This window comes from Amphibalanus amphitrite, unplaced genomic scaffold (genome assembly GCF_019059575.1).
Source record: "Amphibalanus amphitrite isolate SeventyFive unplaced genomic scaffold, NRLGWU_Aamphi_draft 000040F_arrow, whole genome shotgun sequence".
In the NCBI taxonomy this organism is placed as follows: domain Eukaryota; kingdom Metazoa; phylum Arthropoda; class Thecostraca; order Balanomorpha; family Balanidae; genus Amphibalanus; species Amphibalanus amphitrite.
The window spans coordinates 178,138-196,161 of record NW_024881536.1 but is presented as its reverse complement, the minus strand read 5'-3'; the positions used below and the strand labels follow the sequence as shown (position 1 = coordinate 196,161).

Here is an 18,024-nt window from a genome sequence, read left to right as displayed (position 1 = left end):
GATGTCCCGAAGGCCAAACTAATGCGAGGTCGTGTTTTCCAGGTTAGAAGGTATGCTGCTTCTGATTAGTGTTCCTATCTGGGAACCAACTACCACTATGCATAAGGACATGAGACTGTCAGACAGGAGGTCATGAAAAGACAATCTTCGTAAGACATAAACTTCTTTATTATCTTCACGGCAGTTATCGCTATTTGTTAACGGGAAATGTGTGCTGTAAATGCGTGCCAGCCGCCATCAGCGGTGACCTTTGCTGACGCACCCCCTCTTCATCCACAGGCGCCAGCCGTCGTCAGCGGCGCGTGCTCGACACGAGCGTGCAGTACGTGCGCGGCGAGGAGAACCTGGAGGGCTGGCGGCCGCGCGGCGACAGCCTGCTCTTCGAGCACCAGTGGGAGCTGGAGAAGCTGACACGGCTGCAGGAGGTCGGCAGGATCAGACACCTGCTGCTGCTGAGGGAGAAGCTCGGCCTCGACCGGCTGCCCTGTCTCGGACACGAGTTCAGCAAGTCCGAGAAGGTGGGTAGGCAGCGGACCAGACTGGCCGGGACTGCAGCTGTTGAGTTGTGTAGTTAGGTCAATAGAAGGAGCTTTGTTTTCAGTTAGCGAGTATTTTTATTTGAGATGTATTTGATATTGGAAGTTAGTGCAGGGTCGTAGACGCCCTATGACCGACAGTCCCGCTCCCTCTCCCCGTGTCAGGATCTGTATCAGACGACTGACTGCCACCCTCTCTCTGTCAGGACGTGTGTAACCAGGTGGCCAAGGCGAGCAGCGAAGGCCGGCTGACGTCTGTGACCGCCCCTCCGGCCCGCACCCCTCCCGAGGACGTGTACGAGCCCTGGCAGATGACGGAGCGGGAGCGGTACATCGCCTCCAAATACGTCGGACTCATACTGGGCCACAGCGTGCAGGTAGGCTGGGAAAGGGGCTGGTGGGGTGTCCCGCGCCACACTTCAGCGAGGAGACGGGATGGGGGCGGTCTACGTCTAACCGGCAGACGGACGGATGAGAACAATGAGGTGTTGATTGCTTAGACACAAGTTTTTGTTAGGGGCGTGTCGTTGACCGACCCGAGTCCAGAGTATATTATTGATAGTCCAGTGCGAAATATATAATGTTACGAACAATGAATAGTTACATATGCATATTGCCGGCCATATGATGGACTGCAGGATCTCGAGCTGCAGGCCGGCGGTATGTTGTAACTGTCAGGGCCAGCCGGGCGGTATGTGCCCTGTTTGTTGACGCTCTCTGGCTACGTGTCGGACTGGCCGCCGTCGCTAAGTGTCCCCGCTCCATGTTACAGACGCTGCCCAGCCACCCGCCGGTGACCTCGGTGGAGCCGCCGACCTCGCCGGTCGCCGGCGAGCTCCTCTCTCCAGACAAGCCGTGAGTGCTGCAGGCTGCTCAGGGGTCACGGGGTACGGACATAGCCACCGGTCGGGGCGATGTCTGGGGCGGTAATATCCAGTATGCACTGGTATTGGCACTGGCAGAGCCGGGTTAACTGGAGGCAAAACAACATAACTCGTTGAGAATTGATACATTTTTGCCGTCTCGCGTTTAAAGAGGAATTGATTGCGTGCACCGTGGCGGGATGCACACCCTGCGCAAACCCTCGGGCTTGTTGCAATTTTTATCGGTCGGCGCGAAGAATGATACTGGTCCGGTCTTAACTTCCCTTGGGTAATTACTTTGAAGTATTGGGTGCCTTTTTCCGTTTCGCTCGAGCTCAAGTTGTTCACTAGTAATGACCCTCTTTGCTTATTGCTAGCAAATGTCCAAAAATGTGTCGCGTGGATAATTATTTTTCAGCTTTCTGATATGGAAATTGTTAGTAGTATTCTCGCCGCAGTAATGTTGCATATTTTCTGACGACTTGTTAGAGATATTATTGATAGCGTATCGTCGGACATCTTTCCTGCTTGCCGACACCCCTACCTCCGTGTCTCCCTGCCAGGCTGTGGAGCGGGGAGCGGCCCAACACACTGGCCACCGACGGCCCGCTGCGCCGGCCCGCCGGCTCGCCGCTGCCCTCGCCCGGATCGCCGATGGTGCTGGCCGGTGCCGAGCGGCCGGCGGCGCCCCAGTTCTGCGCAGAGCTCGAGGAGATCCGCGTCTCGCCGGCCGTCAGCCGGCGCGGCCTGCTGCAGGTCTACGAGGAGCAGACGCAGACCTGGCTCAAACGCTGGCTGGTGAGGCGGCGCGGGGTGTGAGGAGGGTACAGGCCAGCACACAGCGACCGCTGGTCGGCCGGTTTCTGGATAGCATAACCTTAGTTCATTGCTTTAAAAACAACCACGGGGAACCCAAAAATGTTTTCAGAAATGCCCAGTGCACCTTGCAGTCTTCGTTAGTGATAAAAGAATTATGCATTGCAGCAATCGCAGCTCCCATTCACTTTTCAGGTTCTTCTGTGCAGCCCCTGCTACTTTGGCGTTCTGTGATGCTGTGGACGTACTAACCGACCCCTTTTCCCATGCGTCAGGTGGTGCGGCGGCCGTATGTGTTCCTGTTCCGTGACGCCAAGGACCCGGTGGAGCGCGGGGTCATCAACCTGGCCACGGCGCAGATCCAGTTCAGCGAGGACCAGCAGGACGACGTGCCCAACTCGTTCAGGTACGCAGCTGTCTTGCCGTCTCGTTCCTACTACGACGAAATACCATAGTGCTCTTTGTAGTGTTTGAAACGCCGTCTTGCAACATGCCTGAAGCGCGCAAGAGACGTGAGATGTGATTTGAGTACTCAAAACATCTTTTAAACAGTAATATGATTAGAGGATTCAAGAGTTCATGGTTGGCAGAAACTTAAAATATAATTGCAGAAGTTGGAGCTGTTGCTCAGTAATTCTTTTCAGCATAGTTTAAGATTCATGCCGGTGAAGTAGTTCCCACGTTCCGTGTACCGTCAGGGTGTCGACGCAGCATCGGCAGTACCTGCTGCAGGCGGTCGGCAAGGACCCTGTCCGGGAGCTGTACGAGTGGCTGTACGCCATGAACCCACTGCTGGCCGGGCAGATCAGGTCAGGGTGCTGGACAACTCTGATAGACATTAGGCTGGGACATCTGCATGAAGTGACTAAGTATTACCCGAGTGAAAGGCTGCACAACTTCTTCACTGACCATGCCGTGTTCCCGAGGTTGTGTTGCTTCCTGTGTGCTAGTAAGCCAGTAAATATAGATGCTTCTAATGTGCATGTCCGGTGAGCCAGTGAGCTTATTCACACTGTGGTTTTTTTCGCAGGTCCAAGCAGGGCCGCCGACGCCGGATCTCCGGCAGTCGTAACTCCATCCTGGACTCCCAATGAGACGAGCTCAGCGCCGGCGCCCTGCCCGAGTGCGCGGTCGCCTAGTGCGGCCCGCCGCCGGCCGTCTGGCGCGGCCCGCCGCCAGCCGCCGCTCCGTCTCACTCGCTTCGTCCGATCTCCCCCAGAGCTTTATTTGCCGGCTGACGCGGTGCGTGTCGGTCTCAGAAACTGGCGCCCAACGTGGGGCCGTCGTTTGGTTGTGTTTCGCTGTGTTTTGCGGTGTGGACGGCGGTCCAGGTGCTAATACGTGGCGCGGCGCTGAGCTCTGATATCTCCCTAGAGTATGGTAGTGCTGGCAGTGATGAAGATAGACAATACAATGAGGCTGGAACAGGGCCCTCGCTTAGGTCCTGTGCTATTGCCAACTATTCGAAGGCACGATCGACCCGACTCGTGTGATGCGAGACGCGGTTTGACCGCGGCGACTCTCGAGACTCTGAATGAATGTAGACTTCTAGACGCCTCTCTGCTAATGTGATCTGCTTAGTGAAACTTGGAAACTGCACTAGGTTAAATTAGCCTTGGTGAGATAGATGCGAGAGATGTGAACTATTCACTATGGTATCATGTGTACTTTTGAACAATATTTAACTGACTTATGTTAGTCAATGCCGAAGTATTTGAATATCTATATTGAAGTGGTAAAATGGACGAAACTAGTGTTATTTATAGCTTTAACTGTTGTTACGTTTTACGACCTTATGCGTTCAGGTTTTTGTCTATTTTATCATGTGAGCGTTTCGTTTTGATGCTTTTGTCCTACTACTTATGCGTTATGATGGCTTATCCATAAGGTAGTGCTGGTCAATAGCTTATTCAAACAGGCGTATTATCGCTGTCTTTCAGTTGCACCCTGGTCTTGAAGCAATCGTTTTACACGAGCATGCAGTGCGGAGGTCTCTGGGGTGACTACCAGAGCTGGGCCTGTTCAGGCCGGAATAGGGTCCGGATGAGGGCGGTGTCCGCCCACCCGGAGCGCGCGGGACCGCGGGGCTTACGCTCTGTCCTCGGTGTATGTCATTGTTGCCGATCCGGCGGCGGCAATCCCTGCTGGAATACACGGCTTCTCGACGTGACCTGTGAGCTCAGAATGGGGCAGAGAGGGAGAGGTTGCGGCGGTAGGTCGGGGTAGGTCGGAGCGGGTGACTGCTGCGCAGCGGAATTACCAAGGTGCGGGTCGTGGCGGAACGCACTCTCGTGAGCGATCTCGACTTCTCCATCTGGACGGGGCGAACCTTGTTTTGATGCAGACAAGCCATCATTATTCACGGATTTGATTATTCCTTTAATATTGCTAAAATTCAGAAGTTGTGAGCCATAGGTTACAACGTTTTCAGTTCAATTGAGATGACTTTTTTACCAAATGATTATCGCCGATTACGCCACACCTTCACCAATGACTGACCATATATGCCGCCACGGTTTTAATTGGATTTTCGTCACTCGTGCATGGCGCAAGTGATGCGTGTTTATGCATGCATTGACCCATGGCATGCGTTTAGTAATGCGGTATAAATGGCTAAAACACCGTTTCTGGCGATTGGCGACTGTCATGCAACGAAACTGGACATAAATTCAACGATGCATATATTATTCTCATTGTATAGGGTTGTACTAAAGATATGTTCTTTATGCACTATACAGTATAAAGGCATATACAATATCAAATATACAGGTGCACGGAATAAGGGCGCACTACTGATAAGTATGTAGTTGCGTATGTACATGGCACATACGGATCGTTCCATCAGTACATCTCGTAAGTCCTTCGGCCAGGTCATCAGCTTCTAGTCGACACACGATTCCCCACAGTCATGGCACAGTGTACACACGCCAAGCGCACGTCAAGGTAAATGGTACACACTGGTGAATACAGTTACACTTATCAACATACATTCAGCTGTCATAAAACAGGGTCAAGCCTCGCCTCGGTCGCCATCTCTGGTTTCCCTTCAAAACGTGAATAACCATCGACTGGTGTGGTTCAAATGCACACCGCTTTATCTCGTCCTCCGGTCTCGGTCGTCACCTACAGCTCAGAGTGGCTCAGCCTGCAGTCGCCGCCGTCCCGTCCCTGCCCGTGCCCGGCCGCCGGGCCACCCGGCCCCTCCCAGGGCCGCGCGAACCGTGTGGGCTCGCGCAGCGCGGCGCCGGCGGCGTTCACCACAAACACGGCGGCGGCGAGCGCGCGGTGCACGCGCCGCCACAGCTCGGCCTGGTGCGGCTGGAGGCGCGCCGCCGCCAGCGTCTCGGCCACGTCCGGGAACAGCAGGCCGTTGTACTCGTGGTCGGGATCGGTGCCGAACACGGCGTTACTGCGCGGACGGCGGGGCGTCAGACACCGGGAGCAGGGCCGGCTCAGAGACAGCGTGAGTAAATTGGGGAGCAGGGGCCACAGTGGGAGGGAAGAGGTCCCGAGAACTATGTTTATGGGTGTTTTGAACTATTGAGCAAATGGTTACATAATACACATGCATCATATAAAACACGTAATCGTATTTCATAGCTGCGAACGGAACTTACATTCCATTTAATTAGCTGTGCATGTGTTGTGTGAAAGAGATGGTATGGCGCAATGTAGAACGTAGAATGGTGAGGTTTGTGAGAGTCTGTGGTTAGGCTGTGGTGTATTTGTCTCCCTATGATAAGGGCATGAAGGTAAAATTGTTTCAGATATTGCGTATAAGTGCAGTTTGCTTTCGTCTGAGGTTTTTATGTCGAATGCGTTAATTCAGGTCAATGCACAGGGCCTCGCCTCATCAATCACACAAGTGGTGCATTTCATGCAAAGGATGTGAGGAAACAAAACTTATCAAAGCTGACGATGGCGCCGAAGGAATGTCGAAAAAATTCAGGATTTGTGTCAGCCACAGAGCTTCAATTACCATACACTCCGATAACAAAATCTTTTTTCCTTTTCTTCAACGTTCCATTTATTGACAGCCGCTAAAACTACTTACTATAAAATTAGTCACTCCTTGCATAGGTCATTTCCGCTCAATATCCTGTTCTACAGCAGGACCCCCCCCCCCCCCCCCAACAGAGTGATGTGACTTACCGATTCTGGTCGTCCACCAACAGCCCGTTGGGATCCACAAACGATCGCTCCACCAGTACCATCTGGTCATTCAGCTGTCGCATGTGGAGGTCGCTGAAAGACGAGACGCTTCTGTTAGCTCTTATCATCTATGCACGGCTTCCACTCTGGGTTAGATAGGTAAATTGGGTAAATGTGTGTTGCGCAAACAGGATGTAAAATTTATCGTCCCCTGTATGTCTCGCATAACAGCATTCCTTGGCTCGCGGAGAACTGCGATGGCTCTCGGTCACCTATTGACATTGAGGAGCGTGTATAACAATGTGTCAACTACTCAACATAATGCACATGAGGAAGGACTTTGATGGCGAAGAACGTTCTGGTCACTGACCTCAGAGGTTCTCCCGAGTGTGCGACGTTGTGGAATTGTTCGGCAGCCTCCTCGTACGCCGCTACCGCCCGCTCCAGACCGGCTGAGAGTAACGCGAGACTGTTAGTTGGCATGCTCAGGTGCTGTATTCGATGGGCACAAGCACGTAGACGCCAGCTGCACACACGGACCACACAAACGTACACACAGGAATGTCACACAAAACTGAATGGCTATCACTTAGCTTTGGTGTCCCTGGCTGAAATACCAGTAGGAGCCACACAAATGCTTAGTAAACTTCTACCCGTAACAATCCCAAGAAATATTATCTAGAACAGCTAACCACGATGATTTAGTTACCCGAATATCCATAACCAGTGTCCAGCCGGCAGCCAGTGCCCTCAGCTGCTGCTCCTACTCACCCAGTGAGACATTGTATGCCTTCATGAAGTCGCCGTGTGCTGCAGTGAGCTGGTCCAGTCCAAGCCGCAGCGGTTTCCTCACATCCCTCACGTCCAGCGGCAGGAGCGGCCGGTCGGCGAGGAGCAGCCCGACCACCGCCCACAGCCGACCCAGCGCCAGGTGGTAGGCGAACGTCGGGTCCAGGTGCTGCATCGCCTCGTACGTCTCGAACGGCGTGTGGTACAGCGGAAAGTCCACCCAGTTCCACCGGTCCTGGAGAAAGAAAAAAACTGCATGGTACAGCGGAAAGTCCACCCAGTTCCACCGGTCCTGGGGACAGAGACCGTGTGGTACAGCGGAAAGTACACCCAGTTCCACCGGTCCTGGGGACAGAGACCGTGTGGTACAGCGGAAAGTACACCCAGTTCCACCGGTCCTGGGGATAGAGACCGTGTGGTACAGCGGAAAGTCCACCCAGTTCCACCGGTCCTGGGGACAGAGACCGTGTGGTACAGCGGAAAGTACACCCAGTTCCACCGGTCCTGGGGACAGAGACCGTGTGGTACAGCGGAAAGTACACCCAGTTCCACCGGTCCTGGGGACAGAGACCGTGTGGTACAGCGGAAAGTACACCCAGTTCCACCGGTCCTGGGGACAGAGACCGTGTGGTACAGCGGAAAGTCCACCCAGTTCCAGCGGTCCTGGGGAGAGAGACCGTGTGGTACAGCGGAAAGTACACCTAGTTCCAGCGGTCCTGGGGAGAGAGACCGTGTGGTACAGCGGAAAGTCCACCCAGTTCCACCGGTCCTGGGGACAGATACCGTGTGGTACAGCGGAAAGTACACCTAGTTCCACCGGTCCTGGGGACAGAGACCGTGTGGTACAGCGGAAAGTACACCCAGTTCCACCGGTCCTGGGGATAGAGACCGTGTGGTACAGCGGAAAGTACACCCAGTTCCACCGGTCCTGGGGATAGAGACCATGTGGTACAGCGGAAAGTACACCCAGTTCCACCGGTCCTGGGGATAGAGACCGTGTGGTACAGCGGAAAGTACACCCAGTTCCACCGGTCCTGGGGATAGAGACCGTGTGGTACAGCGGAAAGTCCACCCAGTTCCACCGGTCCTGGGGATAGAGACCGTGTGGTACAGCGGAAAGTCCACCCAGTTCCACCGGTCCTGGGGATAGAGACCGTGTGGTACAGCGGAAAGTACACCCAGTTCCACCGGTCCTGGGGATAGAGACCGTGTGGTACAGCGGAAAGTACACCCAGTTCCACCGGTCCTGGGGATAGAGACCATGTGGTACAGCGGAAAGTACACCCAGTTCCACCGGTCCTGGGGATAGAGACCGTGTGGTACAGCGGAAAGTCCACCCAGTTCCACCGGTCCTGGAGACAGATACCGTGTGGTACAGCGGAAAGTCCACCCAGGTCCATCGGTCCTGGGGACAGAGACCGTGTGGTACAGCGGAAAGTCGACCCGGTTCCATCGGTCCTGGGAAGAGAGGTGTGCGTTCAATGAACTGACGTTTGCGTCTTGGGACAGCTCTCGCGCTCCTTAGAAGAGGGAGTAGGTATATTTGGGCAAAGTTCGGGAAGCTCGGAGATTGCGTAGAGGCTAGGCCATGGATGGATTTAGGAATGTTCTGAAGATCTCTAATTCGCTTTGTCCATAATCTACTCGGACGGAGGCGAAGCTAGATGGAGCAGGTACTCACGTAATCGATTTCCCACATCATGTAGACGATAGGAGTGCCGAGCAGCTGGTAGAAGGACCAGTGTTCGCTCGGCGATCCCAGGTTATAGCTGAACAGGTCGCCCTTCTCGCGGCTGCGCCAGTGGTCGTACAGCGAGGAGAAACCGAGAGACGGATCCGGCGCCGCCACCTGATACAGAGGACAGACGGACGGACAGTGAATACACGCATGGCAATAACACGACAACGACCACTCCTGAACTGTATGTGGCGGGATATTTGGAGCTCGACTCGTCAGCCGCTAGACATGCAACTTGAAAGCTTCATCAGTGAAAGAATAGGGTAAATAGGCTGTGCTTGAGCCACCAGTTGACTGATAGAGTATGATAGGCTGTGTTGCTTAGTCTTGGGTCAAGAAAAGGCCTCGAGTATTAAGGCAAGACCTGCGCCTGCCGCCTGTGAGGATCGATCTCACGACCCCTGGTTTACAAGACCAGTGCTCTGCCACTGAGTTAAGGCGGCTGCTGGCCACCCAAAATACAGGTATATGAGCGAAAATACATTGAGTCCTTAACAGCTCCACCACGCCGTCCCACTCACCAACCTATCTAAATACGTCTGCTGTATGGCCCCCATCACGACTGAGCGACCCCACAGCGTACCCCTGACAGACGGGAACTGAGACTGAGTCAAGACCGCCCGACTCCACCGAGGGAAGATCACTCCCGAGTCCCGTGTCTCGACTCGAGCCCTTCCTTTCTGCCCCCCCCCCCCCTCCCCTGGAGCTGTGACACAACTGGCGGCGGCCGCGCGGTGGTCACCTGTTTGGCGGCCTCGGCGGTGACGTTCTGCAGCAGCGGCGTGGCCACCACGAACAGGTTGTACGTGTAGATGATGGCCAGGTCGACGTTCAGGTAGGCCACCGTGCGTCCGCCGATCAGCGTGATGAACTCCTCGACCAGCTCGGTGGCGCCATAGTAGCCGAACTCGCCGCTGCCCCAGCTGGCAAACACCAGCGTCCGGCGCGGACGCCAACCTGCGGCGTAAGAGGGCGGCGTCAGACGGCCGAGAGAGACATCGTTGAACGGTACAGGGGCCTGGAATGCTCGAAAAAACGCGCATTAGTGAAATACTTCAGCAGTATTCAAAATATTGTTATAACCACAAGGCAGGAGGCATTGTAATTCAAGCAGCCTCCCCCCCTCCCAACGATCGAAATTGCCCGATGACGCTGCAGCTTAGTTCTCTCTCAGAGCTCACGTACACTCGAGGGCAGATTGATGTTCCACCACTCCCTACCTATCGGGCTCCCTTGGCTCAGCACTGGCTGCTGCCAGTCTTGCCTGCTCTCAGCACTGGTCAGCACTGCCTGCCAGTGCCAGTGCTGCCAGTGCTGCCATTGGCAGCAGCCAGTGTTGAGCCATGGGAGCCCGATGGGTAGGGAGTGGTGGAACATCAATCTGCCCCCGAGTGTACCTACACCAAACCATTTACGTTCGTCGTCATTACGGGTTGCTAGCCGCTCTCACCCACCAGCCAGCCCGTGACACTCACCGTTCTGTTTGAGCAGGCTGAAGGCGCGCACCATTTCCATCATGGTGGCCGTGCCCGAGCACGGGTCCAGAGAGCCGTACGACCAGGCGTCCCGATGATTACCTGGCAACGGGCAACGACGTTATTCAGCTAAACAGAATAATACTCGGCACTCATAATGCAATCAAACCGAACAGCCTAGAGACAAAAGAATCAGTGGAGCACAGCGTTTTTTTTTTAGCACAGTATAGTCTCAGCTGAGAAGAAAATGAGGAATGGCGCTCAGTGAGTAGCTTAAAGTAGCTTCGACCATTACGATAATTAAACGGAAAGTTTATCGGTTTATCGGAAAGTTTATCGGAATCTCACCGAGGACGACGTATCGGTCTGGCTCGACGCTGCCGCGGATGAAGCCCAGCGTGTTGTAGGTGGGCATCACCCGCTCCATGTTGTTGACGAACAGACGGACTGACCTGAAACACTGACGTAGTCAGACTCGGTGGCGGGCGTAAATCTTCATCCGTTAGGTTAGATTACGTTGAGGTACCAAATGAACTAAATAGATGTCAATAGTGATGCGAAACGGACTTGCAACGACGCAACAAAGCGAGATACCGCAGACATATTGCACGACGCACAATGTGACGATAGACCATAGCTTACTTATATCAAAACATAAATAACTCAACACTGACACTGACTGACACTGACTGATCAAAACATAAATAACCCAACACTGACTGATCCTATCAGACACATCGACCCAGCAATGTGATCCAGGCGCAATGACAGAATCAAAGGCATGTGCCCGTTCGATGAAACATGCAAAAGATAGAAAGTAAGCTTTTCTTCACAATCCCCACAGTTGGCTGTGTGACAGTCCCAGCCTCCCCTCACCAGTCTGGTCTGGCAACTTACGGTCCTTGTACTCTCCCCTCACCAGTTGGACTAGTAACGGTCCCATTACGTCAGTCGGACCGGGCTCTAGCTGCGGCCCCAGCCTCCCCTCACCAGTCAGGTCGAGCTAGTTGCGGTCCCAGCCGGTAGGTGGTGCGCAGAGCGCCGCGCCAGGCCGCCGGCGCCTCGGGGCCTCCCAGGTTACTGAGCAGCTTGTGCGCGTCCCTGGCGCTCAGAGTGTGACACGGTCCCAGAGGCAGGTTGGCCGGAGGTCGCGACCGGTCACGGTAGGCGTCCTCTGCGGCGAAAGGGTGCGGTCAGCGTCGGGAGCGGCGGTAAGGTCAGCATCGCTGGCCGGGAGTGGTCTGATACGGTTAAAAACATGAGGGTCTCGCCTTTAAAGGTATACAGTGGAGCTGCCAGTGATAGGTACCGGTTCATCGAGCTAACGTCAACACCAATAATCGTGGACCTTTCATCATATGGTCTAGCTCAATTACTCTATAATTTTTGCCAAATACGTCCATTATCATTCCTAGGTATTAGCCTATCATCATGTTTGACAAACGGTAGAACTGTAATTTTCACATTTGGCCAGGTATTTGTCGGTGAGTATTTACCTGTGGCCGGGTATCAGTAGGAGAGCGGACTAGGCGGAGTTTACGTTTACGTCCTGTGGCCGGGTATCCGTAGGTATTTACTATTTACCTGTGGCCGGGTATCCGCAGGTATTTACTATTTACCTGTGGCCAGGTATCCGTAGGTGAGCTGGTGATTTACCTGTGACCGGGTATCCGTAGGTGAGCTGGTGATTTACCTGTGGCCGGGTATCCGTAGGTGAGCGGGTCGCCGTCGCGCCAGGTGACGGTGCCCCGCTGAATTCCCGAGTCGGGCAGCCAGAACGAGCCCGGGTACGCGTCACTGACGTTGGCCGGGTTACCGTAGTCGGCAGGGTCACTGGTGGTACGAGAACACAGTTATAGGGCACTGAACAGATCCCAAAACACAAACACCAGAGCGGTAGCAGCGCGCTGTTCGAACGGAACTGGACTGGTGGACAGTGGACACTACTTATTACAGATAGACTAGGCGGTTTTATGTAGGTTTGAACATAATAAAAACAAAAACACTCACATTAAGTTCATCCGACCACATTATGCCACAACAGCGCCTATAGAAACCTAGCATTCAATTCAATCCATCTTCAGCACTTCTTCACACAACGATGCGAGCCACACCCAGCCGTTAGGTACGCATGCCGCACACGGCTACTCACGAGTAGAGTATGGCGCCGATGGCCCCCTCCTCCTGGGCGTTTTTGACCTTGTTGCCCCTGAACATGGCCCCGTAGCGCATGATGACCAGCCGGCCGCGGACCGAGACGCCCAGATGACGCAGCAGCTGGAAGTCCTCGCGCCGACCGTAGTTGGCATACACCAGCTCACTCTGGAGGCCGAGGGCACGGGGGACGATAGAAAAATATCCGAAAATAATACAGAGATGGCGAACACCGGCGGAAAATGTCATTTATAGACAAGCGAAGTTGTATTTGAGTAATTAAGAAACAAAACCAGCTGAGTGGAATCACATTCAAGCGAGTTACGTCGACGGCTGAAAAATAGTATTTATAAAACAAGAGGCAGCGGATCTCAGCTGGAAGAGTTCCGCTGGTCAGCCCAGCTCGCACGGTGGTCTACAAATCACCTAGTTTCTACGTCACTCTCGACTCTGCGACACGTACCGAGCGTATGTCTCCGGAGGGACAGAAGGCCAGGTAGGCGGGCAGCTCATCTCCCTCCTGCCACTCTGTCCCCTCCTCCGAGAGAGCCGAGGTGAACTTCACGTTACCGCCTCCGTCCAGCAGATACACCTGAGAGCACACACGGACAGGTGAACGTGACAAATCATCGGAATGTCGAACAGGAACCAAAGGTGAGTGTGTAGCCACTGGGACATGGGGTCAAGAATGGAAACTGATTGAATCGATTGCGCAAAGTCAGTGAAGTTACGTGCGTCACCAACAGAGGGTCACACAAGTCAGCTCCTTCTCGTCCTGAGCACAAGCTCGCTGGCGTAACGTCAGATTCAATTTACCTTCCTCAATTCCAGCTCCCAGCCCAACCCTCTCAAACAATTTACTGACCCTGCTCGGCTCGGTGGTGTTGGGATGCGACAGCAGCACCTCGTAGCGATTCAGGATGACGTCGTCCAGCTGCTGGTCTCGCCAGGTGTCCCGGATCTGCTCGGCCTGGCTCAGGTCGGCCGGCGTGCCGCCCACGTGCGTCGAGGCGGTGCACTCCCTGTGGTGGGGACAGACGGTGGGGACAGGCTGACACGAAGGGCACACTCGGTGGCTCAAAGGGCGACACAGGCACAGACGGCGGGGACAGACTATTACCGGGGTGACACATATAGTGGAGACAGAGTGCCGAGGCGGGCACACACGGTGGATACTGAAGACATGCTCCCAGGAGCGGGTCTGAGGTGCACAGGACGAACACCGGACCCGGAGTTCAAGGTATGGGTCGGGGAACATTGGACCCACACTACTGGTGACCCAGATATGTCGTCAGAGAAAACTGAGTCTGGACCCAGAACACCGGTCAGGTCTGGGCCAGGGATCACTTGGCCCGAGGTAGTTTGGTAGTCCAGGCGAGTTTGTGTCAGGTAACACAGGACCCAGAACACTCTGAGCGGGTTTGCGTCAGGGAACACTGGGCCCTGAGGGCTCTGGGTGACTTTGGGTCAGGTAGCACCGGGCCCGAAACGCTCTGGGGCTCTGGGCACTGTTCAGGTCAGGGCATTGTTTGTCCGGTTCGGGTCACGCTCCGAGGACGGTTCGGAAGTTTATGGTTATGCCAATGCCAGTATTGGCTGCATACTTCTTGCGAGAGCCTATTGCCCATAGTTTTCACCACCTTCACGCACAAATCGTATCGGTGGTTACTCCTAGCAGTGACCAGTAAGCGGATGAAATTCCGTCGTTTACATATTACATATGGGGCACACTAATGGGAAGGGACGATGTTTTTGCTTTAGGTGGTTCTCAAATAGAGCCTAGAATATGCATCATTCGACGAAGTAGCACCTAAGTCGAGCATAAATCCGCGTACAATAAGACAAAATGCAGAGAAGCTATAAGCAACTCACACACTTCACACTGCACCTTGTATTTGCGCGCGCAAACACGAGCATATTTTTAATTATTTCTGGTTAGTTCGTTTGGTTTTCATGTGTTTATTTGTTTCTGATTGTAATAAGGATCGTGCCAAAGTTAGATAATTGTCCGTTTGAGCATGTGTGCTTGTGAGAAAGGAAGTATTGCACGTTGGGTAGATTATCGTTCTGTTCAAAATTGATTTGGATCGTGCCAGGTCCCATGCCACAGCACAGCGAAAGTCGTCCCAAATGCATGTTGCGGCATGGTTATATCCTCACCGGGATATGGTACCGATTTTCCCAATTTACTGTATTCATATGCAATGTTGCGAGAGTCAGTCCCACAAATGTGACCTGATTTCCAGCATGGTGGTACTGGAAGAACGCCTCATCATGAGACGTTCTTCATAAGGGCCTCATTCCATGAGGCCCTCATGGAATAAAGTGGGAAGTTCAGTGTAATCGAAGCAGTGTACGACTTCCCTGTGTGCGGCACACGCGGCACGCGGCTCACGACAAGCACAACACTACAACTTGTGTAGGCAATGCTAAGCAGGTGATCCATAATGGGTGGTTGATTTCCTCATTGATGTTTAGGCGGCATAGTTAGTTGTGGTACCAAAAAGACCCCAATCTGGCCGTAGTCGTGCGATTCACACCCAGAATCTATCGGTGGTGCAATGCTTCGAGGAGAAAAAAACTCGAATGTTATGTGTCGGTCGCTGATCGAACGAAGATCAGTCATAACTGATTCGAATCTCGGAACTTGTTCAGTGAGCAGTGGCTTCAGTTGCTCGGAATGGAACGAAAAGCAGTGATATGTTATTGTAGTTCTGTTTTATTGGTGATAAGTGATAACATGAAATTATCAACAGCTAGATTAATATGCATGGTCGAAACACACAACAACACTCCAACTTTTGCAGCAGGGTTAGGCAATGCGTAGTAGGTGATATATTAATGGGTGTTGATTTCCTCATTGATGTTTAGGCGGCATAGTTAGTTGTGGTACCAAAAAGACCTCAATCTGGCCGTAGTCGTGCGATTCACACCCAGAATCTATCGGTGGTGCAATGCTTAAAGGAGAAAAAAACTCGAATGTTGTGTGTCGGTCGCTGATCGAACGAAGATCAGTCATAACTAATTAGAATCTCGGAGCTTGTTCAGCGGGTAGTAGATTCAGTTGCTCGGAATGGAACGAGAAGCAGTGATATGTTATTGCAGTTCTGTTTTATTGGTGATAAGTGATAACATTAAACATCATTAAATCATAAAAAATGTCTAGAAACTATGCATAATCAAAAACATAAACGTATAATCCCCACATAACTACGACCCCACAAATCACGGAGCTACCACCACTCAGTGGAATTTGGTACAAGAGTATCCCCAGCCTACCGAGCGGGCTGCGCCAGTTACGAACAGTCAGCTCAGCCACCGCTAACAGTACCTGAGGTTCTTGCCGATCCGGCCCGCCTCCATGAGGTCATGTAGTTGTTTGGTTGTTTGTTCAATGGTGTCATGGCCATAGTTCGAGGACTGACGGTCACTTGAGGTAGGCTCTCCACCGTTGAATAAAGCGTCCGCTAACGGCAGAACCTGCGAACAGACGAGGGAATGGGCGGGTGAGGTAGGGTGTGCGACCCACTGACAACAGTACAGACGCGCAATGCTCCATTTTACATTCGTTTATCTGGGCAGATTACCGGCCTACCAAACGACTGAAGTCACAAGTAACAGCAATCAGTTCACGGCTGTATCTCGGCTGTATCGCATTAACTGGATATACACATATTGAAACACCTGGACCTAATAAGCTGAATTATCATAAGACTTAGCCTCCCGAGTCAATAACGCATGATCGTCGAGGGACACGCTCCCGCCTCCCCGGTACCCATATGTGGTAAACCTGTGATGGTCAGTCCGCCAACTCACACTGGTCACTGCGTGAGGTCCATACCCGCCTATCAGTCTCGTACCCACCTGGAACAGTCCTGAGGCCCGCTAAGCCACCCTGTCTCACCACACCTGCCTAGAAAGTCCAAGAATATCAGTCCGACACCTACCTGAAGCAGTCCTCCGATGATCAGTCCGCCCAGCCACACTGCTCGAGGTCTGGCCATGTGGAGACGGTAACGGGGATACAGCAGCAAAGGCACAGTGGCAGCAGCAGCAGTAGCAGCGGCGACAGCGGCAGCAGCGACAGCAGCAACGGCAGCAGCAGCAGCAGCACCACGCCAGAAGCAGCAGCAGCGGCGGCGGCAGCGACGGCGGGGAGCGTGTCGGGTGCGCTCCTCCGGCAGCGCCGTGCCTCCGACTGCGGCGCCGCTCCGGCCGGCGACGCCTAAATATCGCCGCTGACAGACCGGAGACACGTGACCTGACGACATGGATGTCGCCGGCGGCCGCAGACCTGCAGCAGACGGACAGGAGCGTGAGGTAAGACAACAGACAGGGAGGGTGCAGACAGCAGACATACAGGGGTCAGACAGGGGGACAACGGACAACATACACACAGGGAACAAACAACAGACAGGCGTGAACCAGACACCCGACAGGTGCTGAACACAATAACTCGTAAATATTCTTTTCACGCTATCGCCCTACCCGATGAACAATGAGATATAAACGGATACTTGGAGCACAAAATTATTATCAACTCGACACATGCAATAATATAGGTAGATAAGGGCCCTTCTAACAAGAGACACCAATCGAGCACAGCCGGTATCACGACAGAAATATTCACTGAGCACATGGTACAGAATCACTAACCTGCTGGATATCCAGAACTTCACAGTCATCCTGAATCCTGACTGAATTGTCCTGGGGACCTCCCCTTCGGCGCGGATACAGCAGTCTTACAGGATAGTACCCAGACTGAACAGCAGCTGTCCTTCCCAGTTAGTAATTCCCCATGACCAGCAACGACACCCGCAACAGGAATTCATTACCATTTATTGGTGGCAACAAATTACAAAACCGTGAAAGTGAAGGCAACAGGCAGTTCTTATTGAATAAAGGGAAACCAAGGCAGAAGTGAGTGACTAAAGACAATATACAAAAGGAAGCAAAATTACAAAATTGTACATCATACGAATAACAACGATTTATGATGCGGTTTCCGAAGTAAGCCCAAAATACAGCGCCATGTTTGCCAACAATCATTACATGCAGAGCGGAAGACAAATCCAATTTGACATCCATAAGTGGATCCTAGCGCTCTGCCGTTCAGGTACTCCGACTGGCAGATAAAGGCGCCGAAACTGCCACTTTGCATGCAACTTTTCGCCAGATTGAAGGGGACACTCACGACGAATCAAGATTGACGAAAATGGCAACAGCGAACTTCTATACATTCCTAGGAAAATATATAAAAGGAATACAAGTAACCAAATGTTTGGCTATGATCAAACAATTGGCCGATTTACTTAAGTTGCCACTTTGGCACTTATAAACCGATTTTTAAGCCGATGGTGAACAAAGAACCATTCGTACAAACGCCACTCATACGGTTCTTACAAAGATTTAAGATAGTATAAAAAACAGGCATATCAGCGCCTCCATACAACAACATGTAACACTGCCTATCAAAGTCACACCGGTTACACAACCGTACG

The 18,024-nt window shown here is 52.9% G+C and overlaps 2 protein-coding genes and 1 non-coding gene across 13 annotated transcripts in view; 1 reads left to right on the top strand and 2 right to left on the bottom strand.

The window, feature by feature from the left end:
- Positions 1-4,385, top strand: part of LOC122374603 (kinesin-like protein unc-104) — a 69,797-nt gene extending 65,412 nt beyond the window's left edge. For all 11 annotated transcript variants that reach the window (XM_043353515.1, XM_043353477.1, XM_043353448.1 and 8 more), the window contains 7 exons: positions 280-518; positions 743-913; positions 1,309-1,391; positions 1,963-2,197; positions 2,491-2,621; positions 2,914-3,024; positions 3,246-4,385. In XM_043353515.1, coding sequence (XP_043209450.1) covers positions 280-518; positions 743-913; positions 1,309-1,391; positions 1,963-2,197; positions 2,491-2,621; positions 2,914-3,024; positions 3,246-3,309 — 1,034 coding nt within the window. In that variant the 3' untranslated portion in view covers positions 3,310-4,385. The remainder of the gene's footprint in view (positions 1-279; positions 519-742; positions 914-1,308; positions 1,392-1,962; positions 2,198-2,490; positions 2,622-2,913; positions 3,025-3,245) is intronic.
- Positions 4,386-4,883: 498 nt separating this feature from the next.
- Positions 4,884-16,722, bottom strand: LOC122375298 (glutamate carboxypeptidase 2-like). Its single transcript, XM_043354605.1, has 15 exons — positions 16,471-16,722; positions 15,855-16,003; positions 13,389-13,545; positions 12,987-13,115; positions 12,522-12,691; positions 12,063-12,202; positions 11,360-11,543; positions 10,718-10,821; positions 10,370-10,471; positions 9,637-9,851; positions 8,838-9,005; positions 7,139-7,391; positions 6,738-6,819; positions 6,368-6,460; positions 4,884-5,624 (listed from the first exon to the last, which is right to left on the bottom strand). Exons 1-15 carry the CDS (start codon positions 16,525-16,527, stop codon positions 5,339-5,341), a joined length of 2,289 nt encoding a protein of 762 aa, XP_043210540.1. The 5' UTR covers positions 16,528-16,722; the 3' UTR covers positions 4,884-5,338.
- On the bottom strand, positions 9,266-9,337 carry Trnat-ugu. The gene has a single exon. It is a non-coding gene; the product is annotated as a tRNA-Thr (tRNA).
- Positions 16,723-18,024: the final 1,302 nt, after the last annotated feature.